Source organism: Arachis ipaensis, chromosome B5 (genome assembly GCF_059453495.1).
Source record: "Arachis ipaensis isolate K30076 ecotype BB chromosome B5, ASM5945349v1, whole genome shotgun sequence".
Classification (NCBI taxonomy): Eukaryota; Viridiplantae; Streptophyta; class Magnoliopsida; order Fabales; family Fabaceae; genus Arachis; species Arachis ipaensis.
In genome coordinates, this window is record NC_142440.1 from 14,540,551 (window position 1) to 14,566,069 (window position 25,519).

General features: G+C 37.4%; 4 protein-coding genes across 6 annotated transcripts in view; 1 reads left to right on the top strand and 3 right to left on the bottom strand.

The window, feature by feature from the left end:
• LOC107640203 (AT-hook motif nuclear-localized protein 2-like) overlaps nucleotides 1-6,011 on the top strand; it is a 37,524-nt gene extending 31,513 nt beyond the window's left edge. The window contains exons 2-5 of the mRNA XM_088486805.1: nucleotides 4,676-4,746; nucleotides 4,949-5,053; nucleotides 5,197-5,358; nucleotides 5,551-6,011. Of these exons, the coding sequence (XP_088342931.1) occupies nucleotides 4,676-4,746; nucleotides 4,949-4,961 (84 nt within the window). The 3' untranslated portion in view covers nucleotides 4,962-5,053; nucleotides 5,197-5,358; nucleotides 5,551-6,011. The remainder of the gene's footprint in view (nucleotides 1-4,675; nucleotides 4,747-4,948; nucleotides 5,054-5,196; nucleotides 5,359-5,550) is intronic.
• LOC107643009 (uncharacterized) lies at nucleotides 1,313-2,230 on the bottom strand. Its single transcript, XM_021123097.2, has 2 exons — nucleotides 1,868-2,230; nucleotides 1,313-1,781 (listed from the first exon to the last, which is right to left on the bottom strand). Exons 1-2 carry the CDS (start codon nucleotides 2,060-2,062, stop codon nucleotides 1,437-1,439), a joined length of 540 nt encoding a protein of 179 aa, XP_020978756.1. The 5' UTR covers nucleotides 2,063-2,230; the 3' UTR covers nucleotides 1,313-1,436.
• On the bottom strand, nucleotides 2,125-7,176 carry LOC148563431 (protein cornichon homolog 4-like). Of its 3 annotated transcripts, none has more exons than XM_088488787.1 (5): nucleotides 7,036-7,176; nucleotides 6,784-6,965; nucleotides 6,578-6,700; nucleotides 6,418-6,487; nucleotides 2,125-2,263 (listed from the first exon to the last, which is right to left on the bottom strand). In XM_088488787.1, exons 1-4 carry the CDS (start codon nucleotides 7,105-7,107, stop codon nucleotides 6,463-6,465), a joined length of 402 nt encoding a protein of 133 aa, XP_088344913.1. In that variant the 5' UTR covers nucleotides 7,108-7,176; the 3' UTR covers nucleotides 2,125-2,263; nucleotides 6,418-6,462. The 3 variants fall into 3 exon arrangements, with proteins under 3 accessions (XP_088344913.1, XP_016202030.1, XP_016202031.1); XM_016346544.3 differs by lacking the exon at nucleotides 2,125-2,263 and adding an exon at nucleotides 5,816-5,940; XM_016346545.3 differs by lacking the exon at nucleotides 2,125-2,263 and having other exon boundaries at nucleotides 6,260-6,487.
• A 1,215-nt stretch (nucleotides 7,177-8,391) lies between these two features.
• LOC148563432 (uncharacterized protein At4g22758-like) lies at nucleotides 8,392-8,952 on the bottom strand. The gene is made up of 2 exons (XM_088488788.1): nucleotides 8,614-8,952; nucleotides 8,392-8,530 (listed from the first exon to the last, which is right to left on the bottom strand). Exons 1-2 carry the CDS (start codon nucleotides 8,867-8,869, stop codon nucleotides 8,454-8,456), a joined length of 333 nt encoding a protein of 110 aa, XP_088344914.1. The 5' UTR covers nucleotides 8,870-8,952; the 3' UTR covers nucleotides 8,392-8,453.
• Nucleotides 8,953-25,519: the final 16,567 nt, after the last annotated feature.

The following is a 25,519-nucleotide window of genomic DNA, read 5'->3' on the forward strand; positions in this document are numbered from 1 at the left end:
ACAAAGGTCAAAACATGTGACAAATGCAAAAAACATGCCGCCATCTCTACAAAGCCTGCCGAGGTATTACACAGCATGGAGGTAAGCTGGCCTTTCCACAGATGGGGTCTCGATATTCTCGGCCCGTTTCCAATAGCGCCAGGCCAGGTAAAATTTCTTAGTATCAATAGATTATTTTTCAAAATGGATAGAAGCACAACCGCTAGCAAAAATAACAGCCAAAAAGGTACGATCTTTCATATGGAAAAATATCATATGCCGATTTGGAATACCAAGGGAAATAATATCAGACAATGGTAGACAATTTACAGATAATAAGCTCGGCTCATTTCTAAAAAATTTTAATATACAACATTATTTTAGCTCGGTCGAACACCCACAAACCAATGGGCAGGCCGAAGCTGCTAACCGAGTTATACTGCAGGCAATAAAGAAAAAGCTCGATAATGTGAAAGGAGAATGGGCGGAGCTAATCCCAGAAGTGTTGTGGAGTTACAACACCACAATACAAACCATCACGGGCGAAACACCCTTCAAGCTAGTCTATGGGTCAGAGGCATTAATCCCTGTAGAGGTCAGAGTTCCCATATTAAGAACCAAACTATACGATGAACAACATAACATAAGCACAAGAAATGCCGAGCTTGATCTGACAGAAGAGGACAGGGAAATCGCCGCCATTAAACAGAGAGCCCAGAAACAACTGGCAGAAAGAAAGCACAATAAGAGAGTGGTGCCGAGGACATTCGAGGAGGGCGACTTAGTCCTCAGACGAACAGAAGAAGCCAGACGACCTCCTTCACATGGAAAGCTCGCCGCAAACTGGGAAGGCCCATTCCGGATCACAAAAGTACTCGGGATGGGGGCTTACCAACTGCAAACACTACAGGGCAACTCAATATCTGGGAACTGGAATATCTCTTCTCTGAAATTGTACAGGTCATGAACTGTAAAGTACGCGGATGAAGGTACTCTTTTTCCCCCTTAGAGGTTTTTTTTCCCAAGTCAGGGTTTTACTTAAGGAGGGTTTTAATGAGGCCAGACGCCCAAAATATCAAAATCAAGTTAATACCGATCAATGAGCAATCTGATCTTTTATCCTATCTATTTCTAACTGCCTATTATCTTTATCCTACTTTTACATAAATAAACATCAAAACCAAAATGCCACAATTATATGCATTATCAAAATATCAAACTGTCAAACTGATCCAACCTTGGTCAGCACAAACAAAGTATCTCAAATCCAAAACAACAAACAAAAGTCATACTACATAAATCAAACAAACCAAAAGATACACAAACAAAACAAACTAAGGGAGCGGGACATTTTCATCATGATCCTCCACCGTCCCATCCACAACAAGCTTCCCATCAACAACTTTTTTCGTCACATCCAGCCGAGAACAATCGAACTCAGGAGCTAACACATTGAATTAGCTCACGGCTCGGTCAAAACCTGAGGCAAACATTTCCATACCCAACTCTTCCAACTCATGAACTCGAGAAGTCAGCTGACCTTTAGCCAGGTCACTATCCTTAATGTCGGACTGCAAAAGTCGAATCTGGTCTGTAAGATGATTAACCTCGTCCTCAGATGACTTCAACTTCGTCGTTGCATCCACAATCGCCTCGTCTTTCTCCTTCAAAGCCTTCTCCATCACAGTATCTTTATCCTTCAACAACTTATCCAACTCGGCAACTCTTCCCATACTAGCCTGCTGCTCAGCTATGATCAATTCAGTAGTGCAGCCAATGCACATCAAACGAGAGGCAACAATCTATCAATGGCAACATGGAAGCATATGAACAAAGGCGGTAAAAAAGAGGGGAAAAAGAAATCGAGTAAACAAAGACAAAAACTAACCTGAATGAACTTTCCCATACCCTCCATTCCAATACGGCGAGTCATGAGCATATCGCCAGGGTACTGAGAAACCCTATTGGAGAGCTTGGCTATGGGGAACTGGTCACTCCACAGAGAATGAGTGCTCGTCCCAGGTATGAATCCATGAAGCCGCCTTTTTCCGATCAAATACAGACTTAGCACCACCCGCAACATCCTTATCACATTCAGAAATAACCTCCAGAGATTGATTCATTTCATCCCTTTTCCTCTTATGTGATGACATGGGCTGAGCAGTGGATTGAGCCACCTCACCACCACCATCCTTGGGAACCCCAGAAACCGCAGCATCCTTTTCCTTTTTCTTCTTCAAAAAAGATTGAAATCGGGAGGGATCAAGAAGAGGAGCTCGCCCACCTGCACAAAGGAGAACAGTCAGATAAACGAAACAAGTAAACAACAGCAGTACATCAACCATCGTTACATATGTAAGCTTTCAAACCCTCATTATCACCCGCATCATGCAGGCGAAGGAGTTCGGGAATTGATAAACACACCCCATCAGCAAAACATTCTATCAGAAACTCTAGCAAGCACTCCTCCTCCTCACTTCACTCAGTAGCCTCTAAGATTTGACATGGCTCCGAACACCAGTACAATGGAAACATTTCTATGAGCTCGTCATCCAGATAAAAAGGATACTCGGCCTCCAACGACCGGACCTTAACAAACAAAGATTTAAAAATTTTGAAAGAAGATTTATAAAGCAAGAAGAGGGAACGGCCGGGAAAACTACTCAGACATATCCACAACCCCTTCCTAACCCCTTTAGATTGAAACAGCGAAAAGAATAAAGAAAGGGAGCAAGGAAAAGATAATAACTCCATTAAGCACTGAAAAGCGCGAAGAAATGCCCAAGAATTTGGATGTAGTTGAGAGGGCGCACAGTTTAGTTGGGTCAACAAGTCACACTCGAAAGCAGAGAAAGGTAACTTAACACCTAATTCCGTGAAACAGGGAGCATACATGTAAAAATATTCCCAATCCCCCCTTCTTTCAAAAACCCTATCATCAGTCAAACAGGAAAACAACTGAACGCCCACACCAGAACCCTCTCTCACAACTTTCAAACCCTCTAGTTCATGTATGGATGCAAAATCAACATACGAAGAAGAACGAATTTTCACATCATCATGAACCCAATGATATGGGTTATCTTTCTTCTCCTCAACAGCCATCTTTTTTTTCTTTCTCTTTCGTCATAACAAAAGCAAAAAACAGTAAATGTGAAAGAAAAAACTAACCTCTAGAAGTCATAGTCGAAGATTAAAACCAAAAGAAGATGAGGCAGCAAACCATCAGTTCCAAAACCAAAAACCAAATGATATTACCAAGCCCACTAACTTAGTGAGTAAACCAAGTGACAACCGTTAAATGCCTCGAAAAACCAAAGGGATGCATTAATCGCGACACGCCAAACAAGACAGGAAACCCTTGACTTCCCTTGACTCCCAAGACCCATAACAGGCCCAACGGCCAAACAACCAACCTAAACAAAAAACCAAAGAAAAAACCCAGCTAATCAAAGCTTGCCTGTCACCCAAAACATGGAGACAAACAAGCTTGGGGGCTATGACGTGTACCCCTAAGAACTCGGCAACTATCCTTTCATCCTAACCGACCAAATATTTCGGAACTCATATCAAAACCTAAAACGGAACTCAAACACAAATTACATACGTGACTAATATCATCTCCAGTCCGTTACTAACAACGGCACTCACCTTAGATATCGGAATAAACGCAAGGAAGAACGATCCCCCCACTCATCTATAAAACAAGCCAAGCAACCCTTAAAATACAGGTCACAAAACTCACTCTAATTCATTACTTTCATCTCTTATAGTTCACATACTTACTTGAGCGTCGGAATACTTTTTGCAGGTGCTCCCGCCGCCGTGTTTCATCGTGCCGAGGTTATTCCTGAAGGCTACCTTCCAGACGACGTATAGCTCCACCAATAGATTAGCAGCCTCGCTGGGAGAGATATACCTCGGCTAGACCTGAACGGAACAGGTACAATGAAGAAAACCTCTTGCTCTTGGCCTTTTATATTTGTGTTTTTGAATTTGGCTTTCACTGTTAACTGTGTAAACTGTAAAGTGTGAGTGACACTAAAAGTATTTGTTGGGTACTGATGACAAAAAAGCATGCTTGTTTCTTGTTTGTTAAGTATAGGTACTAGGTACTAGATTGTGAGATTGTGTGCGGGTGCGTGTTATGTTGGAACCCCATTTCCTTGTATCGTAAGTCGTAACCAATGAATTTGCGGGACCTGTGATGCGCCTCAATTAGCCTTGTGCCAGTATTCATCTGAAAAGTAACTGAGCTAGTATGAAACCGTGGATTCTCTGTCATTTGTTATAGTAGCTCTTTTCTTTGGTAGTTCGAACCACCCAAATCATGAGAGTTTCTAGTTCTGAATGGGAGATAGGATCTTGTTATGCTACTTCTTCCTGCTAAAATATAATCTGCTACTGTCTTCCACATGCTCTCTGGTCTGTTATGGGGGTAAGAAAATTAAAGCTCAACTAAAATTGAATTGTAATAGTGTTAAGCTTCGTATGTTGGTGGTACTTGCATTAATATAAGTCATAAATATAAATGATTTTGCTTCAACCTATTTCCATTGCACTTCAGGTCTAGATAGTAAATACACATTCTTTTTATGGTACCCGGCCTTGTGAATTTAAATTACATTTTCATAAGGAGCATCTTCATGTCTGAAATGATTAATTAAGTTTTGAAACTTCTGACCTTTGTTTTTAGGCGAGTGGGTTGGATGCTCGTCAATCGGTGCTAATTTTACCCCCCATATCATCACTGCTAATTCCGGGGAGGTGAGTATCAACTATACTCATTGACCATGCTGAGCTTCTATGATGCAATCAATAATGCATTTTTATATTTCCATACTCGTCTTCATAACTTCCTATCTTGGCAGTGTCATAATTATATTATTTATCTTGGTGTTAAAACTGGAAAACGGAAAGCATGTATGCACTGTTGACAAATAGTGGTTTTCTTATTGATTCTGATTAGGATGTTACCATGAAGATAATATCGTTTTCTCAGCAAGGACCACGAGCTATATGTATTGTGACACTTCGTCAACCTGATTCTTCCGGAGGTACACTGACATACGAGGTGAGTATTTATGCAACCTGGATCACCAGTGCAATGAAAAAGTATTGATTCATTTGCACCTTCTTACTCATTGGCTGTTTCTGCTATGTTTTTTACCTTCGAATCATGAAAAGATGGTTCTGTATTATTGTGTTGTTAAACAGGGACGGTTTCAAATTCTGTCTTTGAGCGGATTATTCATGCCAAATGATAATGGTGGAACACGGAGCAGATCCGGTGGCATGAGTATTTCCTTAGCAAGTCCGGATGGACGTGTTGTAGGCGGCGGAGTAGTTGGTCTATTGGTTGCTGCAAGTCCTGAGCAGGTAGCTACTATGCACTCCCATTAGCAGTTAGTTAGTTAGTTAGTTGCGAGTGCGGAGTAGTTGGTCTATTGGTTGCTGCAAGTCCTGAGCAGGTAGCTACTATGCACTCCCATTAGCAGTTAGTTAGTTAGTTAGTTGCGAGTGCAGGGCAATGACAATGTTCATCAATTCATTGATATACATCCTCCCCAGGTTGTGGTAGGCAGTTTTCTCGCAGGCAAGCAAACAGCAATCAAACCCCAAAAAGCAGAAATTTGAGGTAATATCAACAGCCATGCCACCCGCTGCTCATGCTAATCTCTGAACTTGCTCTTCCTGGAGTAACCCAACTGATATCAATGTGTCATTTCCTGGGGGCTAGTTTCATCAAATCAATTCAAATCTGCATTTGCTAGAGCTCATTGTAATGGGATTACTAATTTCCCTAGTTTCATGCTTATTTAATATCCATAGAGTTTGTCCCTCTTAGTTCTTAGCATGCCGGGTTATTGTTCATGTAGAATTGAGGTGTAGCTAAGCTAGTTAGGAATGCTTCTGATCCCTAAGGAGCACGTTTGGACTTTGGATAGTAATGGTTATTCCCTAAATTATCAAAATGATAAAATGAATTTAAAATTTTCTCTATATGGAAATTATACAAGTAATTTAAGACTCTCCATCGTCTTTCATTTCGAAATCCTTCCTGATTATTCCTTTCTATTACCACAATTACTAATTGACTTACATTTTTTTGTCCCATTGATTTGAACATATTGATGTTATTTCTGTCATCATGTCATGCAATTAAATAGCAATAGTCGATCCTATGATTCGTCAGCCTCATACATTTTAATTAATTTAACTTTGCGAAGAAGACAGAAAGAAAAACCAAGATACATTTGCTATGCTAGTCCTACGAGATATTATTAACACTTTCCCATATCATGCAACTAATTAATGGAGTAAATCCAATGTGATCAAATGAGTATGAAAGGTATGCAGCATTTTCATACTGATTTTCCTTATAACTATATCTTATTTTCATGAATTGAACTCATATACATACATATATACACATACCCATCGTCCGGAGCATGGATTTCAAGAAACAAACAAGTGTATCGTTCAATCGAGTGAGTTGTAGATCATCCTGCATCAAAGGGAACGTTGAATTAAGAATATACATTTTTATTGTAATACAAAAAAGAGAGGCATTGTTTGAGATAATAAGTAAGTATACCAAAATAGAGAGAGGAAAAGGGAGAAAACAAGATAGATGAGTTTGAGGAGGCGGTGCTTCTTTTCCCAGGACAGATTGTTGAATATCTCTGTAACATCAACTAAATGCTTTCTTTGCCTATATCTGATATATATCATTTCCAACACATTAAATAAAAAGAAAAGAAGGTGCCAAGTCACGTGAAAGTAAAGTAAGTAGGTACTGACAAATGGAGATTGAAGCAGAGGTAAGGAAGAGACAGAAGTGTCAATATCCAATGGGAGTTAACAAGGTAGAAAGAGGTAAGGAGAGCCTGAATAATGAACTCGGGTAAGACCACCATGTTGATTCGAGAAGAGGAGTCATAGGCATTTATGTAATCGAATTCCAGGTCTGCCAGGCACATTAGCTGCAACACAAATATGAATATGAACCATAAGCGAGGGAGATTGAATTCATAGATAGAGATGGAGATGGACCTGGTAAATGAGGAGGGCCAGTAAGGAAAAGAGGAGCAAGAAGGAGATGAGCCACGCTAATATGTCCCCCATCTCTCTTCTCTCTCCTGTTTCTCCTTAATTTTCAGATTCATTCAGCCTCTAACCTCAGCTCTCTCTTTGTCTCTGTCACCAATCTCAGATATCTACGCCACACCCCACAAACACACCGCCCATCAAACAACATACACAAAACACTCCTACTATTGTTTCTTTTTGGTCAACCTATCTTATTTCAAACTAATACACTACTATCATAACTGCCTTCAAAAATATGTTGCAATTTTATTTTTGGCCTTAAGTGGATAAATATTAAGATCAAAGGCCACACTTTGACCCAAGTGCTATTCTAGGTAAGATAATAATTAATTGCTTCTAAAATAAATCACTTTTATACAAGCGGAGATCATCACAAGCTTTAATTATATGGTTAATCTCTATGTTAATGTCAAATAATGTAGTCACGGCCAAAGTATTATTATATTGTCGTGTACCATTTTCCTAGCCCCTCTCAGTCCCAAAAATTGTTATACATACATGAACCGCATTGAAAAGCGTTTAGTTGAGTAATTACTAATTAGAGAAGGAGGAATGCTAGAAACTCAAAGAATTTATTAATTTTGGCCGATCAATAATATTTAAAAGTGTTAAAGTGTAAATGAAAAATATATTGTTGGATTATTAGACTAAAAGTATTGAATTGATAATGCAGGATCGTTGGCAAAAAAATAATAAATTTTTTTATTTTTTTATTTTTTATTTGAGAAATTAACGATATTAACGATATGATGTATGTATAAAAATCTTAAAAATAAAAAAGAATAGAATGGTTGAAGGAACGAAGAATAAGACAAGACAACAGGACAAAAAAATAAATCAATCATGGCCAGATGTTACATTCGGTGGTGATGAGAGTATGAGATTCAAAGCTTGCAAGAAATATTTTGACTCTGCTAGTGCATGTGGACGAAAATACTAATAGACACATATACTCTCAAATAAATTACTCCTATATTGTATTTTAAATTCTGTAAGACAGGAGCAATGCACATATATACAACAAAGCCATTCAATGTTGCACTACTAGATAGTACTTATTACCTGATGTATTCAGACATACCTCCACGCACGTATCCAAAACTTGACCAAACTCACAAAGATAATTTAAAATAAGGGAAGCACAGAAAAGTGCACTCTCTCTAGAAGTTTGTCCATAGTTTCATGACGACATGCCAACATTGCAATATGATTACATTAGTATACACAATGATCGTAAAAAAGGAATGCAACAATGTGCTAGTTCAAAGGGAAATTAAATATGCAATAATTAAAATAAACTGTTGGGAAATGCATGCAAGAATGAATCAACGAATGAATGGGCGTCCGTTAATTAGCCAGAATTAAAAGGTAGGAGGTCTCGAACAGAGAAAGAAATTTCTTGAACCGAGGTTTTTCAACTTGTCATTTGGATTCAAACCTGCACCAGCCCAATAGTGAATGGTTGGGTGTATATATGTAGAGCATAGGATGATTGGATTGAAGGTGAATTAAATAACGTACTTTGGAGGGTGAAGGGAGAGTAGTGAAGGTCGTAGGAGTGAGGAGGAGTGTCCTTCAAGGGTGGTCTTCTCTTCTCGTAGGCATAAATGGACAAGACTGCCTTAATCAAATCGGCGACGGTGTCTTCGGGGCGCATCAGCACCTGAATTGCTCCCAAGCTATTCTCCACGGTCACCTTTAGTAGCATTTTCGTTGGCCCAACACCACACTCACTCTTCTTTAGGCTCCCACCAGGACTTGACACCGATCCACCCATTTCGAGATCGAGAGAGAGAGAGAGAGAGAGAGAGATTTTAGTTGATTGCACGTAATGAGAGTTAGGAGTGTGTGTCTGTTGTTGAAGTGAACGTGAGAATGATGTGACTTTTGTGTTATATGGGAGAAGGGACTAGGAAGAAGCACGAAACTTCTTGGAAGGTGCCTCGGTTTTTAACTTTTGTTGTGAATATGTGGAGGCAGCCTCGATCACGTTGCTGATTGCCCACATCAGAATCACTATCACATGACATATGCTACTCACTCTAGTGGGAAGAAATTCAGGTGGGCAATTAATTTAATGAAAAGTTGATAGTTAAAAATAATTTAATAATTTAATAAATTTATCTAAATTATTATTTAATAACTTTTAATTATTAATTTTATATAAAAAAATTGGTATTAAAACGGGGTTTAAGTTTGAAAGAAAAAATCTAAATACAAACTAGTTGGGATAAAGTAAATTTTTGTTCATCATCAACTAAGATGCTAACTATATCTTTAGGAGGATTATTCTAAACAATTTCGCTATGTAATCAATAAGGATTCTACCAATTCTTGCCAACTCTTATTTATGGCTGTGTTTAATAGAAGTGTCTTTGTGGATGTGTCTAATAGAAGTGTCTTTTTTATGGCTGTGTCTAATGAAAGTGTCTTTGTGAATGTCTCTCCTGAATGTATCTCCTTATACATGTGTTTTCTAGTGAAGGTGTCTTTGATCAGATTGAGAAGGTAGAAACGAAATAGAGGGAGCACACTGCGGTGGACGGCGGCGATGCAGTTCGCGAGGGGGAAGGTGCCGCGATGGTCCTGTGGAGGAGAAAATTGCGCATGCAAAGCGCGCATTGCGGCGACGGGGATTGGTTGCGGAGGGCACCGACACTGCCCAGAGGATCGTCGGGGTGGAGGCTGTGGCAGGGGCGCAGATGCGAACCACTGCACGCATTCCGAGCAGTGCAACTAACGGCGCGACGCAGCAGCGGTAGCAACACAGGGATGGGGTTCTGCATGGCGATGAAGACGACGGTGGTGAAGGCTCCATGGTGTGACGATGAAGACGACAATGGCGGAGGGGATGCGACGCGGCGATCGCGGAGGCGTAATGCGGGCAACGGCTTCGTGAAGAGCATGCTCAGCACGTCGTGCAGGGGCAGCAACGGTGGAGGCAAAGGATGTAACGCCGACTGATGCCGAAGTGAGGGAGAACGCAGGGACGAGTGACGACGACACAGTTAGGAGTTGTTGCGGAAGAGGGTTAGGTGACACCTTCCTGAATTCACGTCGCAACTCTCTTCGGTGCGGCTACAAATCCTTATAATTCAAAATTTTTGTTAATTTAGGTCAATTCAATGCTAATTGTAATTAAAATATAATAATTAATTATTGTTGGCAATAACCATTTATTTTATAGGTGAGACCAAGAATAAATATGAGAGAGAAACTATTCAAAGTAAAAGATCACACTTTATCCTTTAAAGTACAAATTTAAAATTTAGAGGTTCCAAATTAATAAAAGATAATTCTTAATTCCTAGTCCTCTAATTATTAATGTCTTTAATTAAAGCATTTAATGATTGCTCAGATTTTTAAGGTTGTTCAGAAGATAGATAATAGCATTAGAGTCACATTGTATTATAATTCTTTTCAAACTCATGGTCCATGCTATCTTTAGACCTATATATACACCGCAAATCTTAGTTTTGAAGGTAGTACAGTTGCCAATACCATTTGAAAAGCCTCATATCCAATTTCCATTCTCATTTCTGATACCACATTCAACTTTTTTATTTTGTCGAGATCATCTGTGTTGAGTGCAACCCAATTGTGTGGGGAGGGTTTCATTTTATCTGTTGCTCAGTTCTCCTTTTGAAAAAGTTCTATTTCCTTCTCCTTTCAAAAGCTTCAGAAATTTCCTTCACCTTCTTTAGTATTTCATTGTGGCATTGAGGCGATCTAGAGTAACTTTGTTTATGTATCTCCTTGTTTCTCCAGTTCAAGATTTTCCAACATGTCGTGACGAAGACATCTAGCCAGTCCCTCCGATTGCTACCATTCATCTTTTCTCTAAAATTGAGTTCAATCCATTCATTGAAGCTAGCTCCAAAGAATGAATTGATCAATCTAGGGTTTATTAGTTGGACCCAGATTGGTGACACCTTGGGGAAGTTCCTCATAATGTGAAGCGCGTCTTCCTTCTGGTTATTGCACAGGGGGCATTCGCCGATGCCACCAAATATACGGCTTCTCCTCTCATTAGTGAAAACTCGCTTTTGCATTAGTTTTCACATAAATATCTGTCTTTTGTGGTCCCTTCCATTTTCACATAACATTCCAAATCGAGCAAAAAGGGGCTCCAGGATGCAATAGCTTTGTAGGTTGAAGATACAGAAAAATCACCATCGTCCATATGTCTCCAAGCCACTCTATCTTCTCCTCTATTTCGATTGGGTGCAGGTTGGGCCATTATTTCCATGATCATGATTTATGGTAAGAAACTCTATAATTTAAATTTGTCCCATTCTTCTCTTTCATTGGTCCATTCCCAAACATTGTTATCTAGGTCTAAGTCTTCTCTGGTTACAAAATTAATCAAGTTGTTTTCGCCTTCCACCTAAGCGTCCGTCCAAAATTTTGTAGTGAGCCGATCTCCAACAAAGGTAATGGAGTGCTTCTGGAAAGAGGGTCAGATTTTGATTAATTCCTTCCAAAAGTACTTTTACTTCTCTATAAGATCTTTTAAAAAAAGATAACTCGAAAAAAGATCTTTTTTTAAAAGCTCACCCAAACAACCCCTAAGTATTCTTTAAATTAGTCTTTTACAGTTTACTCAACTTTTTTATTACATTAATTAAAAAAAACTAAAACAAACATTCAAATAGATTTATTATTTTTTTAATTTAAATATCAATCTACAAAGAAGAATTAAAATTCAAAATTTTAAATTTAAATATTGTAAATACTTACACATTCCAAATAAAATGCTAAATATTTCAAACCGGATTTTCACTAATAAAATCTTTCCTCCGCAAAAATCCAGAGCTGCAGTGCCTTCTCCTCCTCATCTGTCACCACATTTGTCTTCTCCCATGTCCTGCACCTTTCCCGCGACGATCTCTTTCTTCGGTGATGCGCTCCTCCCCAGTGACGCGCACCCCCGCGCCACGCACCCCCGCGTGCTCCTCCATTGTTGCGCGCCTCCTCGTCCCTAGTCTCCTTCCCCACGTCGCACTCTTTCCCTGTCTCTAGTATTTCTGCTTGCACAATTATGTATGATTTTAGAGTTTGTAATATGAATGTAATTTGGATGTGTTAATACCTAATTTCAAATGTGTTTGTGTTGTCTAATTAATTATGGATGTGTTTGTGTTTCGGAATATTTTCGTATAAGATTGTGTGATCAAATGATGAATTTTGGATTTTTTTTTTAAGGCATTATATTTGTTGTTTGTTATTTTAGATGTGTCTTGAGCACATTTACATTCTACATCAAATATCTAAATTTTACAACTCTGTTCATTTTGAGTTTGAAATACTAATGTAATTTAGATGTGCTAATATTTAATTTTAGATGTGTTCATATTGTTCATGTTAATATTGGATGTGTTCGTGTTTCTGGTATGTCACTTCTAATTTTTCAAAAATTAGATGAGACTATTCTTGTTCTTCAAAGTGTTCATTAGTTTAGAAATTTTGTTAGTGGGATTTGTGTTTGAAAGGAAAAAAGCTTGAGTGAGTTAAAGAATTTATTGTGTGAAAAAAAAAATCAATTATGTGAGTTTTAGTTGTCTGCAGAGGAATATTATGTAATTGAAAGATGCTTGAATTATGTTGTTTAATTAATTGTGGATATATTTGTGTTTTTGTACAATATTTGTATAAGATTTGTGTGATCAAACGATAAGTTTTGGATTTGTTTTAAATGTATTTTTTTTTTTGTTATTTTAGATGTGTCTTGAGTACATTTATAATTTTACATTAAATATCTAATTTTTACTACTCATATTGATTTCGAATTTAAAATATTAATATAATTTACATGTGTCAATATCTAATTTTAGATGTTTTTATATTGTTCATGTTAATATTAGATGTATTTGTATTTTTGGTGTGTCATTTTTAATTTTTCAAAAATTGGATGAGGGTATTCTTATTTTCGAAAGTATTCATTAGCCTAGAAATTTTGTTAGTGAGATTTGTGTTTGAAGAAAAAAAGCTTAAGTCAAAAAATTTATTGTGTGAAAACAATTAATTGTGTGAGCTTTAGTTGTCTGCAAAAAATATTATATAATTGAAAGATGCTTAAATATTGGAGTGAAAATTCAACCAAAAAAATTATTTGAGAGATTGTGATTTTTGAGTTCAGTTTTAATTTTTTTGTATAATGATATTTATTGTTTATTTTTTTCTTTGTTTCTGTCTCATGCAACTAAGTAAAATTATTTTTAATATATTATATGCTAAATTATATGTCATTTCTAATATGTCATTTCTAATAGCTATTTAAACATGCTGAATTATCAACCCTTCTTATCAACGGTCAATTATAACTATCATGTTATAAATAATAATGGTATAGATAACGGTAATATTTTTAGATAATGCTGAATTTTTATATATTCTTAATATAAAGTTTTGATTTATTTCATGAATAGTTTGGGGTGAATTCTCGGCAAATCTTGTAATGTTGGATGTGTATATTATAAATCAATATTTAATATATTCTAGATTTCTCATATGAATTTTGAATGTTATAATAAAATAATTAGCGTGCATTTTTATAATTTTAAATGTGTACTTAACGCTAATTTTTTAAAATAATTTTATATTTTTATAACTACAATGTCAATAAAAAAAGTACTTGTGCTGATCTAAAAAAAAAAAAAGAAAATAAGAAGATTTCTATGGACAAGTTCGATGAACTTAATGATAAAAATATTACATTCTTAAATTTTAAATTTTATTTATATGATTTTTAGATGTGTACAAAATATATTTTGTGTGTGATTTTATTATTATAGATGTGTTATAGATTTATGTAATTAACTAATTTTAAAAATTAGTTAAAGTACCAAGCAATAAAAAAGTAAAAACAAAATTATAATGAATAAATACTAGTATTTAAGGGTTTTTTATTTAAATAAAATATTTGGGCTTCTATATTACTTAATTTCCCTAAATGGTTTTGAACGTGAATCCCCTAAACCATATAATATATAAATCGTCCTAGGGTTGTGTGTTTTAATGAATACAAAAAATCATTGAACCTTGGACGATTTATGCATGAATTGCATAGGTGAATAGGGCATAAATCGTCCCAGCTCACTGTGTGTTACGAATAACACGTAAATCGTCCTAGCCTAGGATGATTTATGCATTTTAACCTAAAACACTCTATCCTGGCACGATTTTCGTGCTTCTTCCTAACCCTCTACCCCTAGCACGATTTACGTACAAATCCCAAACCCATAAGCCCTAGGACGATTTTTATTTGTATTTAACAATAAGTTTTTTAATTTAAAAATTAATTTCTAATCAACATTTAACACTTGATTATTAATAAAAATTATATATTAATTTTATAAAAAATATAAAATAATATATACCATTTTTAAAAATTAATCATTTAATCTTTGATTTTTCATAAAAAATAATTAATTAATACAAATAATATTTTAAAAACTTAAATTTTGGAAACAAAATAAAATTATTTTAAATATTTTAGCATTTTAAAATAATTTTTTTTAGTTACAAAAATTCTTATATTTTGTGATAAACAAATAACTTGTTACAAACAATATTGAATTTTGTGACAAATTAATTTTTTATTACAAAATAATTGGAGTTTTTAAAACAAATGAATATTTTGTTACAAAATATTTTGAATATTTGCAACAACTTCATTTTTTGTTACAAAATATTATAAAATTTTGCAATAACACACTGATTCGTTATAAAAGCCAAAATAATTTGTAACAAAAAAATCAAATTATTATAAAATATCAAAACATTTTGTAACAAATTGTATTGTTGTTACAAAATATTATTATTATGTAACAATCACTAATTTTTGTTACAAAAATTAATTTTTTGTAACAATTTTAAATTTGTTAAAAAATTTTTGTTACAAATATTTCATTTTCTTATAGTATATATATAATCAAGCCCATAATGTGATTTACATAAATATTTGTGTAGTAGAATATTCTAGAACAAATAAATAAGTCAACACAATATAAATTTGATGAATAAATATATGAAAATTAACTTTAATTAATATTAGTTTATTTTTTATTGTAAATTAATTTTTTTTTATTTTTTTAAATTTAAAATTTAAAATAAAAATAAATTAAAAAAAAAATTGTAACTTAAAAAATTAACTTCTTAATTGAACTCAAATTTGATATAGTAGTAAATATGGTGTGATTGCATCAAAAAATGGTTGTCATATATTAAAGAAACACATGTCTTTTTACTCTAGATGAGTTAGAATTCGAATTACACATAAAAGTTTTCACATAAATCGTCTTAGGAGCTTGTGGGTTTGGGGTTTGCACGTAAATCGTGTTAGGGGGTAAAGGGTTAGGAAGAAACACGTAAATCGTGCCAGGGTAGAGTGTTTTAGGTTAAAATGCATAAATCATCCTACACTAGGACGATTTACGTGTTATTCGTAACACACAGTGGGTTGGGACGATTTATGCCTTATTCACCTATGCAATTCATGCATAAATCGTCCCAGGGTACAATGATTTATATATTCATTAAAACACACGACCCTAGGACGATTTATATATTATATGGTTTAAGGGATTTACGTTCAAGAAAACCATTTAGGGGAATCAGGTAATATAGAAATCCAAATATTTTATTTAAATAAAAAAAATCTAATTAATAATAAGATCAAATATGTTAGATATATTTTTATTAAATGTAATATAAAAAAATTCAAATTTATTTTTAAACTTTATTTGTATAATTTTAGATGTGTAAAAAAAATATTTTTTATATAATTAAATAATTTTAGATGTGTCAAATTTAAAATCTCTCTTAATTTGTGTCTTATTCTTCTTTACCTTACTGTATCCATAAATTCAAGTTACTATTCCTATGGCTTGATTGAATTTACTTATTAACAGAAATTAATAAATAATAATAATAATAATAATAATAATAATAATAATAATAATAATAATAATAATAATAATTAAAGAAGTACCATATGAACAGTCAACAACGAATCTTTCCAATGGAGCAGAAGAGGAGAGTTGCTAAGCTCCGAAAAATTTTGATGGTCCATTGAATTTAATTTATTAATATAAATTAATAAACAAAAATAACAGAAAATAATAATAATAATAATAATAATAATAATAATAATAATAAGGAATAAGTATTGTTTTGATCTCTAATGTTGAGGGTTAGAATCAAAACCGTCCTCAATATAATTTTTTATTTTGCATCATTCTTAACGTTTTTTTTCGTATTAAAATCGTCCTTTTTAATAAATTTTTTAATTTTATTATTAAATTACTCCTATTCTAATAAATAAAAAAATTATAAAAAAAAAAACAAAAACAAAAGAACGTGAGGGGGAGGGGAGGGGAAAAGGAAAAGGGAAAGGGGGAGGGGGACGACACTGGTAAAGCTTGGAGTCGCCGTTGTCGTCGCCGTCGTCGTCGCTGTTTGATAAACTCATATTTCATGAGTTCTTTTGTGCTTAATTTGAGTGATTTATACAATCCTTCACCTACTTATTCACATTAATTGCATGGTTTTATTTTCCCTTCCTTATTATGTCATATTGTGAAAAACATGTTTCCTAAGCTTTAAAAATCAATTATTTTAATTACCTTTATCTCCATTCGATGCCGTGATTAGTGTGTTGAGTAGTTTCAGATTTTCTAAGGCAGAATGACTTAAAGGACGAAAAAGGAAACATACAAAAATGGAAGGAGAAGGCAAAACGGAGCTTTGAAGGAAACTGGTATTCACGCGATCGCATGGACGACGCGATCGCGTGCCAGAAGCGAAGATGCAGCGACGCGGCCGCATGACTGACGCAACCGCGCGACATAAGAAGAACGCATACGACGCGGATGCATGACTGACGCGACCGCGTGGCAAGGAAAAGCTCCGAATGACGCGACCGCGTGACCCACGCGGACGCGTGACAGAGGCCACGTATCAGAATTTACAGAATACGCCCCCAGCGAATTCTGAAGCCCTTTTTGGCCCAGATCCAAGTACAGACAGCATAGACCAGAGGTTATAAAGTGTGAAAATGCACCCATTCAAGAGAGAGCTCGCATATTTTTATTTTTCAATGATTTAGATTTAGTTGAGAGGGAGATCTCCTCTCTCTCTCTCTCTCTTAGGATTTAGGATTTCTTCTTGTTTTAAGAAGTGACTCTCAATCCAGGTTTTACGTTTCTTTATTTTAGCTTCCTTTTACTTTTATTTATTCCAGCACTTGAATTGATAAGTGAATTTATGAATTTCTTCCATGTTACAGACTGTTATTTGAATTAATGATAATTGAGGTATTTTCAGTTTATGATTGTTCTCTTTGATTTAAGTTACCATTGCTTCCCATCTAAGGACATTTTTATTATTCCAGCAATTTTACTTTTTCCCCTTTTGGTCCTGGTTAAGAATTCAGTAACTCAACAGTTATTAAACTCAACATAATTGATAATCGTTATCTTGCTAATTAAGCTGAACTTAAGTAATCCCAACCTTTTCTTAGGAAATAAATAGGATTCAAAGGTCAATTTAATTAGTCCCTTGACTTTCCGTTGCCCTAGTACAGGTTGATCAAGTGGAGTTTAGATTCAACTTTCATTATAGTTGAGAGAGATAACTGCATTGGACCTCCAACTTCTCTTACCTTGCCAAAAGTCTGCTTTACAGTATTTATTTACTTTAATTGCCATTTACTTTACTTGTCATTTAAATTACTTGCTTCTCATCTTCTAAACCCCGATCACAACCTTTATAGCCAATAATAAGAACATACTTCCTCGCAGTTCCTTGAGAAGACGACCCGAGGTTTGAATACTCGGTTAACAATTTCTAAAGGGGTTTGTTACTTGTGACACCCAAAACGTTTGTATGAAAGGACTTTTGAAGGTTTAGAAACTATACTTGCAACGAGGATTTATCCGCAAATTTCTAGACCACGCAAAAGTTCTCTCATCAAAATGGCGTTGTTGCCGGGGAACTGCTAACGTGTGCCTTATTATTGGTTATTGTAAATATTTTTCTTTTGCTTGTTTATTTATTTTTGTTTTTCCTTTTTATCTTTATTTGTTACTATGAACTCTCACCCCTCTCGCTTTGAGTTTGGTTCTAATATTGTTAAAGGAAATAGAAGTTACAACAGGAATGTGTACCAAGGTCAGACCAATCAAGGATGGATGAAACCAAGAGGATCTAATCAACCCTTTTGGCAGCAATACCCTCCGAGATATCCTGGACAAAGACCATTCTACAGTGCATACCCAGCTGAAAGACATGGTGGACAACCTTGTAACTACCAACAAGCCCCACCCCGTGCATATAAACCATCCTTTCAACATAACCTCGAACCACCATACTCACAAGCTTCTCTTCACCATTCGCCACCATATGATCCTTCCTTACCCCAATACCAATCCAATCGTTCCCAATCACCACCACTTTCCTTTGTGTCATGTCCAAGTCCAGCAACCCAGGAAGCAGAGGATCGCCTAAGGGAAACAGTAATTAAATTTCAAACAACCATTCAACAACTGGAGCAAGCGATAATTCAATGGGCTTCTAGGTGCTCAAATACACAAGGATTAGCCACAGCCCCATGTGGACAGCCCAATGAAGAGCAGAGCATGAAGGAATTGCCAGAAACTCGAGTGGACAAGACAGAGAATGAATTTGTACTAGAACAATTAGAAGAAGCTGTCTTTGTTCAAGAAGAAGAGTTGGTTGAAGATCTAGGAGATACTGAACCTCCATGGGAATCCAGAATTGAGGAAAACGCCGTCAAGGAGACTACAGTTGATGCTAAGGAGGATATTTCTCCAAGGCACATCGTTTATGAAGAATCAGACGGAATAATCCAAGAAACAAATTCCCTTGATGATGATAGTCACAAGTCTAACTCTCTTAGTGATGAACTTGCATCCGCAAGTGAATTCTCTGAGATCGAAGAATCTTCCCCAAGTGAATATGAAGATGATGCAGAGGTAGATTTCTCTCAACCTCCAATCTATGACTCAAGTGATGAGGAAGACGCAGAAGACTTTGACCAGGACATGGATACAATTGAAGATCTTTTCAAAGAAGTGGAGGAATTCACAGAAGAGCACAAGAAAATGGAACTTGCGGAACCACCAAAAACACCTACCCCAAGGCCATTACCACCTAATACAAGCTTCAAGTGGGTACAATCCTTAACTTATAACTTTACTTATTCACTTGAATATGGTTTGCTTGAAACAGATGGCCAGCTTAGAGCTCTCTGCGGTTTTAAGAGTAAGAGGAAAATGGCTCGTACTCAGAGCTGGTGCACAAGGTTCAATAAGGTTCCACGCTTCACCTCGAAGTACACGGATTGGTATCATGCTCAATTGCATGGATCACGGAGAACGTTTGGTCACCACGGTGAGATTCTACTTTTTAAACCGCCCGGATGGAGACATGTAGATCAAGATGGAGGCGGATTTAAAAGCAAGGCTTGGAATCCTAAAGTTTATTCTGACATTTGTCATCCCGGGAGCCTAACAATATATTTAAAGCTGTTCGGAAGCTTTGCATGCCTAGTTTGGGACTCCGGAGGCTATTGGCATTCCAAGCACTGGTGGAGATTTTTAAATGAATTTAAACATAAGCCACCATAACAGGATACTCCTCCAATGTCCAACTTAAGGACTTTAACTAAAAGTGCTAGGTAGGAGACAACCCACCATGGTATGGTCGCTTCTTTTTCAATTTATTTCTTGTTAATTGCTTTCATTTTTCCTTTTTCATTTTAATTTATTAAACCTGGAATCATGCATAGCATTCATGTTAATCATTGCATTCTGCAATTTTCATGCATATAAAAAAAAGGGGGTGCACGACGCGACCGCATGCCCCATGTGATCGCGTCATATTGCGAGAAACACCACCTACGCGACCGCATGACCTACGCGGCCGCGTGATATATATATCGGCGTAAGGATCCAACGAACAGAAAGTTGGGCTGGAATCGTGCGGCCCTTGTGCGTTTCGCACAAATTGGCCCACGCGATCGCATGCCCCACGCGATCGCGTCACTTACACAATACCAATCCCACGCGACCGCGTGAGCGACGCGATCGCGTCGCATGGATTGCACATCACCCCAAAAGGAGACAGAGAGTTGCGCTAAAACGGCACTGGAGTCATGCGTTTAGCACGAATTCCAGCGACGCGATTGCGCGACCCACGCGATCTCGTCAACCCTTTTCCACCCCTCTCATGCGATCGCGCGCCCCACGCGATCGCGTCACTCCCATTTTCACCCCAACCACGCGACCGCGTGCCCCACGCGGCCGCGTGGATTCAAAAGTATAATCCCCCAGCCACGCGAACCCTATCAGTTGCGCAGCCCCCCACCCCCAACCCTCTTCTCCCTCTTTGCTTCTTCTTCCTCCAACCACCACCCAACACCACCCAGCCGCCACTGCGCCACCACCCAGACGCCGCCGCCGTCCACACACCGCCGCTGTACCACCCCCTCCCCTCCCTTCTTCTTCCTTCTTCCTCTCTCCTCCTCTCTCCACCACTGCCCTCCGCGACCACCGCCCACCACCGCCGGCCATCCAGCCGCGCCCCCCTCTCTCCGCCACCCACCCACAAACCCCCCTTCCTCTATCACTAACCCTAAACCCTCTCTCCGCCACTGCCCCCCTCAGCTGCCACCGCGACACCGTGCCCGCCACCGCGCCGGACGCCGCCGCAGCCACCTTCTTCCCCGTTCCACCCCTCCCGCCTACCAGGTTCCGCAAAACGTACTCCCTTTTTATCCGTTCGTCGTTTATCTGTAATTCTTTCCGTTTCTGTTCATCATTAGGATAGATAGATATGCATGCTGTAGTGGATTTTTAGGTTGTTAGGTAGCTTAGGCTGTGGTTAATGGATCTAGGTCTGTTTACTTGCACTGTTCCTGCTTATATTTTATCATAACTGCAATTCTACTGTTCCTGTAACCTCGTTCATATGCTGTGATTTCTTACAATTGCTGCTTGTTACTCCAAATTTTCCTGTTTCCATTCATTACTGATAACTGCAGCAAGTTTTTAATTCATATGAACTGCTATGATTGCTGTTTATTTTCCGGGACAATCCAATTTTAGCCGGAATGCTGCCCAAATTTTTTAAAATTGTTTTCATTCATGTTTTGGTTTGGCATCTCTGAACTCTGCTTTACCCAAACCGTTTCATGCATGCTATGGCAGACTTTCTTATCCTCTTTGATTTCCTGGTTCATAAACTGCATTTGTGATTCACTGATTCCAATTTTTGCTTTCTTTATTTCTATTCGAATCAGCATCACCCTGTTTTCCTTGTTCGATTATGAGTACTTCTATTCTTACCTGTGAATCCTTGTTATATGGAATTTTTCTATGCCACTTACTTTAACCCGCACTTTACTAACTCACTAATTTTATTTTACTAATTTCTTTTTCAAATTCTAACCATACTAACCCTTTTGATCTCTTTTCTGATTATTTTTACTTTCCTCTAACTTTCTCACCATGGCATATTGATTATTTTTCCATTTAACATAAATTAAATCACATTTCATTTACTCATTTTCCTTATTCTATTTCTCCCTTGCCGCTTTGAGTTTCCTTTGTTTAATTGCCTATTTGCTTTCCTATTTTATCCATATCCTGGTTTTCTGTTTTTCAGGATGTCTGCCTCACAAAGGAAAGGAAAAGGCAAGGCTACTGGCAAGCGCAAAAGAGGAGACTCCTCCCAGTCCATCATTGCTCTAATGCACGATTCTTCATGGCAGGAGAAGGACTTCACACAGCAGGAAAAAGCTGACCAGCTGCTCCCTGAAAATGATCCTATAAAATTTACAAACCGGTACTGTGAGCTGAAGTACCCGGCTTTTGCAAACTCCAGAAATCTATACCTGGAACGAACTCTGAAGATTCCAGAAGCACTCCAGCAGTACACCACTAAGCAAATCAAGTAAAGGGGCTGGTTCTTTCTGGAGAGAACACTGACAGAGGTCAACGCATCTTGGGTCCGGGAATTCTACTGCAACTACTACCTCACCACCCTAGATGCAGTGAACCTGAGAGGAAAATAAATTATGGTCACTGAGGAGGCCTTAGAGGACATTCTCCGGCTCCCAGCCAAGTCCGATCAGCCTGATGGTTATTCAAAGGCTGAGGAGGACATGCGTCAGATGCAGTTTGATTGGGATGCTGTAAAGGCACGGATAGCTCTCGACCCGACAGTCCCTTGGGAGATGGGTCAGGACACTACCATGCCTAGAGGGATCAAGAGAGCATACTTAAACGATGAGGCTCGGTTATGGCATCAGATCTTGAGTAATTATGTGATGCCGAGTACTCACAAGACGGAGATCCTGGCTGCTATGATCACCCTCCTTTGGTGTGTGCTGGAGGGTAAGGACCTTTATCTGCCACGTTTCATTCGGTACTATATGGCCAGGGTCCACGTCCGAGGCACCCTCCCTTTTCCATATCTAGTTACACAGCTTGGCCGTCGAGCTGACGTGCCATGGGAGGCTGCCGATGAGAGACCACCAGCGGCGGATTGCAGGAAGATCATTCCGCATAGCCAGAACTTCTTAGCCTTGGGCCACAGACCACCACCATTCACTGCTACTGATGAGTCAGCCCCACCGTCTGCTGGACCCTCTTCCTCCACTGCTACACCACCTACCCCTGCTACCACTACTGCACCTCCACCTACCACAGAGCCCGTCTATCATCTGGTGCACCGCTTGTTCCGACGACTTGACCAGATGGAGCGTCGCAACAAGCGACGCTATGAGCACCTAAAGCTGATGATACGATCCAGTGACATCTCCTCCGAGCCTGACACACCATCCGAGGCATCTGAGGAGGAGGCGGATGCACCCGAGGCAGAGACCCATCCCCAGGAGGCAGCACCAGCCGCACCACAGGCAGCGGTCCCACATCAGATTGAGGCTGCGGATCTTGAGATCCCGATCCAGTCAGCACCTCCTCCACAGCAGCCAGACTCCTAGCCTACCACCACTGAGACTCCAGCTACCATCCCTTCCAGTGATGACACTCCTTCACACCCGGCTTGATTGAGCATCAGGGACGATGCTTCATTTTAAGTGTGGGGAGGTCGCCATCTCTGGCGTTTATTTTGGTGAACCACTACATCTTTTTTTTTCTTTTTCTTTTATTTTGGATATTTTTCTGTATTTTTCTCTTTTTCTTTTATTGTTATTTTCTGAGTACTTATACATTACTTTTATGTATTTTTACTCTATTTTCTGTATTTTGCATCTTTAGTTCATATTTTAGCCATTTAGTTTATTTTAGTTATTTAGTTTAGTTTGCAATTCTGATTTATTAGTGGATTAATTAGTATAGTTTACCCTTTTTAGCATAAGATAGTATAGTTTAAAATTGAAAAATATAAAAAGAAAGTAAGCTAGGAAATTGAACATATCAGATTTAAATCCACAAACCTTATATATAGCATTACATGATATAGTTAAGCTGACAACATTTCATCAAGGAGGAACATTAAAATTTTAAAAGCTACCCTAAATAAATTTTTTTATGAGAATAATGAGAATTTTTAACTAAACTTGCATACAATATATAAATGATATATGATGCTTGAGTTAGAGAACACACAGCATGTGAGTCTTGAGCTTAATTGTATGGTTGCATTCAAACCATAATTTCATTTATGTGTGTTTCATTTCTTTTTATTCTGATGTTCTTTACTTTGCTTTAATCTATATGTCCAATTATAGAATATAGAATAGATACATACCAAGAGAATGATTGAGGCCATCATTTGATTTCAGCTCACTTACCCCAAATTAGCCTACCTTTTACATCACCCTTGTTAGCCCCCTTGAGCCTTTTAAAAACCCTTCATTCTATTTAGCCAAATTACTAGCCTTAAGCAGAAAAACAAAAGAAAATCCCAAGTGAATCTTGGTTAGCTTAAGATAGAAAATCATGAATAGAGTTAAATGTGGGAAACCTTTTGGGAACATGGATGATAGAAAAAAAAAGGTAGAGAAGTTAAAAGAAATAAAATAAAATTTGGGAAGCATGCTCATGAGAAAATCTAAGTGATTCAATTACCATGTGCATTAAAAAAAAAGAGAGAGTTATTTTTCAGCATCTAAATAAAAGGGAATACAAAAGAAATTCCCTAATGCAAAATAAAAACAATGCACATGGGATAAAAATAAAAAGTGAAACATGAGCATGTAACAATAAGTGGGATAATATGGGAGAATAGGTAAAGAAGTTTTATCTTGCTAAATATGTATGTTAGGTGAGATCTTAGTCCAATTAAGGATTCACTTATTAGCTCACTTGACCCTATACATAAATCCTTACCTTTACCTTGGCCCCATTACAACCTCAATTAAAGACCTTATGACTTTTTGGTATGACTATATTCTATAATTGTTGATTAGTTAGATGAAGAACAAAGTTATAGAAAGTAAGAATAAAAGGAAAAATAGAGTGAATAAACCCAATAAACACTGAGTGACTAGAGAGTAAACACAAAATCCAGTGAGGGTTCTATAACTCATCAACATATATCTGTGCATATATTTACTAATTGTTTTGCAAGTTTGTACAATGTTTTCTTTCCCATCTCATTTGCTAAAATGCTTTATTATTTAAGGGTTGGCTATATATATATATATATATATATACATGACTCCTTGAGAATGTGAATTAACTTGACTACATGTAAGCTTTATATATAAATGAATAATTTAGAGTTGCATGATGCATCATTCATTTAGGTAGTTGCATTTAAATTAGGTTGCATTGCATGACATTCCATCACTTTAACCTTAATTATTTACCTTGGATTTAGCATGAGGACATGCTAGTGTTTAAGTGTGGGGAGGTTGATAAACCCATATTTCATGAGTTCTTTTGTGCTTAATTTGAGTGATTTATACAATCCTTCACCTACTTATTCACATTAATTGCATGGTTTTACTTTCCCTTCCTTATTATGTCATATTGTGAAAAACATGTTTCCTAAGCTTTAAAAATCAATTATTTTAATTACCTTTATCTCCATTCGATGCTGTGATTAGTTTGTTGAGTAGTTTCAGATTTTCTAAGGCAGAATGACTTAAAGGACGGAAAAGGAAACATACAAAAATGGAAGGAGAAGGCAAAACGGAGCTTTGAAGGAAACTGGTATTCACGCGATCGCATGGACGACGCGATCGCGTGCCAGAAGCGAAGATGCAGCGACGTGGCTGCATGACTGACGCGACCGCGCGACATAAGCAGAACGCATACGACGCGGACGCATGACTGACGCGACCGCGTGGCAAGGAAAAGCTCCGAATGACGCGACCGCGTGACCCACGCGGACGCGTGACAGAGGCCACGTATCAGAATTTACAGAATACTCC

Coding starts and splice junctions, on each gene's coding strand:
- LOC148563431 (XM_088488787.1), bottom strand. CDS start 7,107: ATGGGGGACATATTAGCGTGGCTCATCTCCTTCTTGCTCCTCTTTTCC. Junction 6,701..6,783: donor CTCTGCTTCAATCTCCATTT/GTCAGTACCTAC, acceptor GATATATATCAG/ATATAGGCAAAGAAAGCATT. Junction 6,488..6,577: donor CTTTTCCTCTCTCTATTTTG/GTATACTTACTT, acceptor CCTTTGATGCAG/GATGATCTACAACTCACTCG.
- LOC148563432 (XM_088488788.1), bottom strand. CDS start 8,869: ATGGGTGGATCGGTGTCAAGTCCTGGTGGGAGCCTAAAGAAGAGTGAG. Junction 8,531..8,613: donor CTCTCCCTTCACCCTCCAAA/GTACGTTATTTA, acceptor GGGCTGGTGCAG/GTTTGAATCCAAATGACAAG.
- LOC107643009 (XM_021123097.2), bottom strand. CDS start 2,062: ATGTTGCGGGTGGTGCTAAGTCTGTATTTGATCGGAAAAAGGCGGCTT. Junction 1,782..1,867: donor GTATGGGAAAGTTCATTCAG/GTTAGTTTTTGT, acceptor TGCCATTGATAG/ATTGTTGCCTCTCGTTTGAT.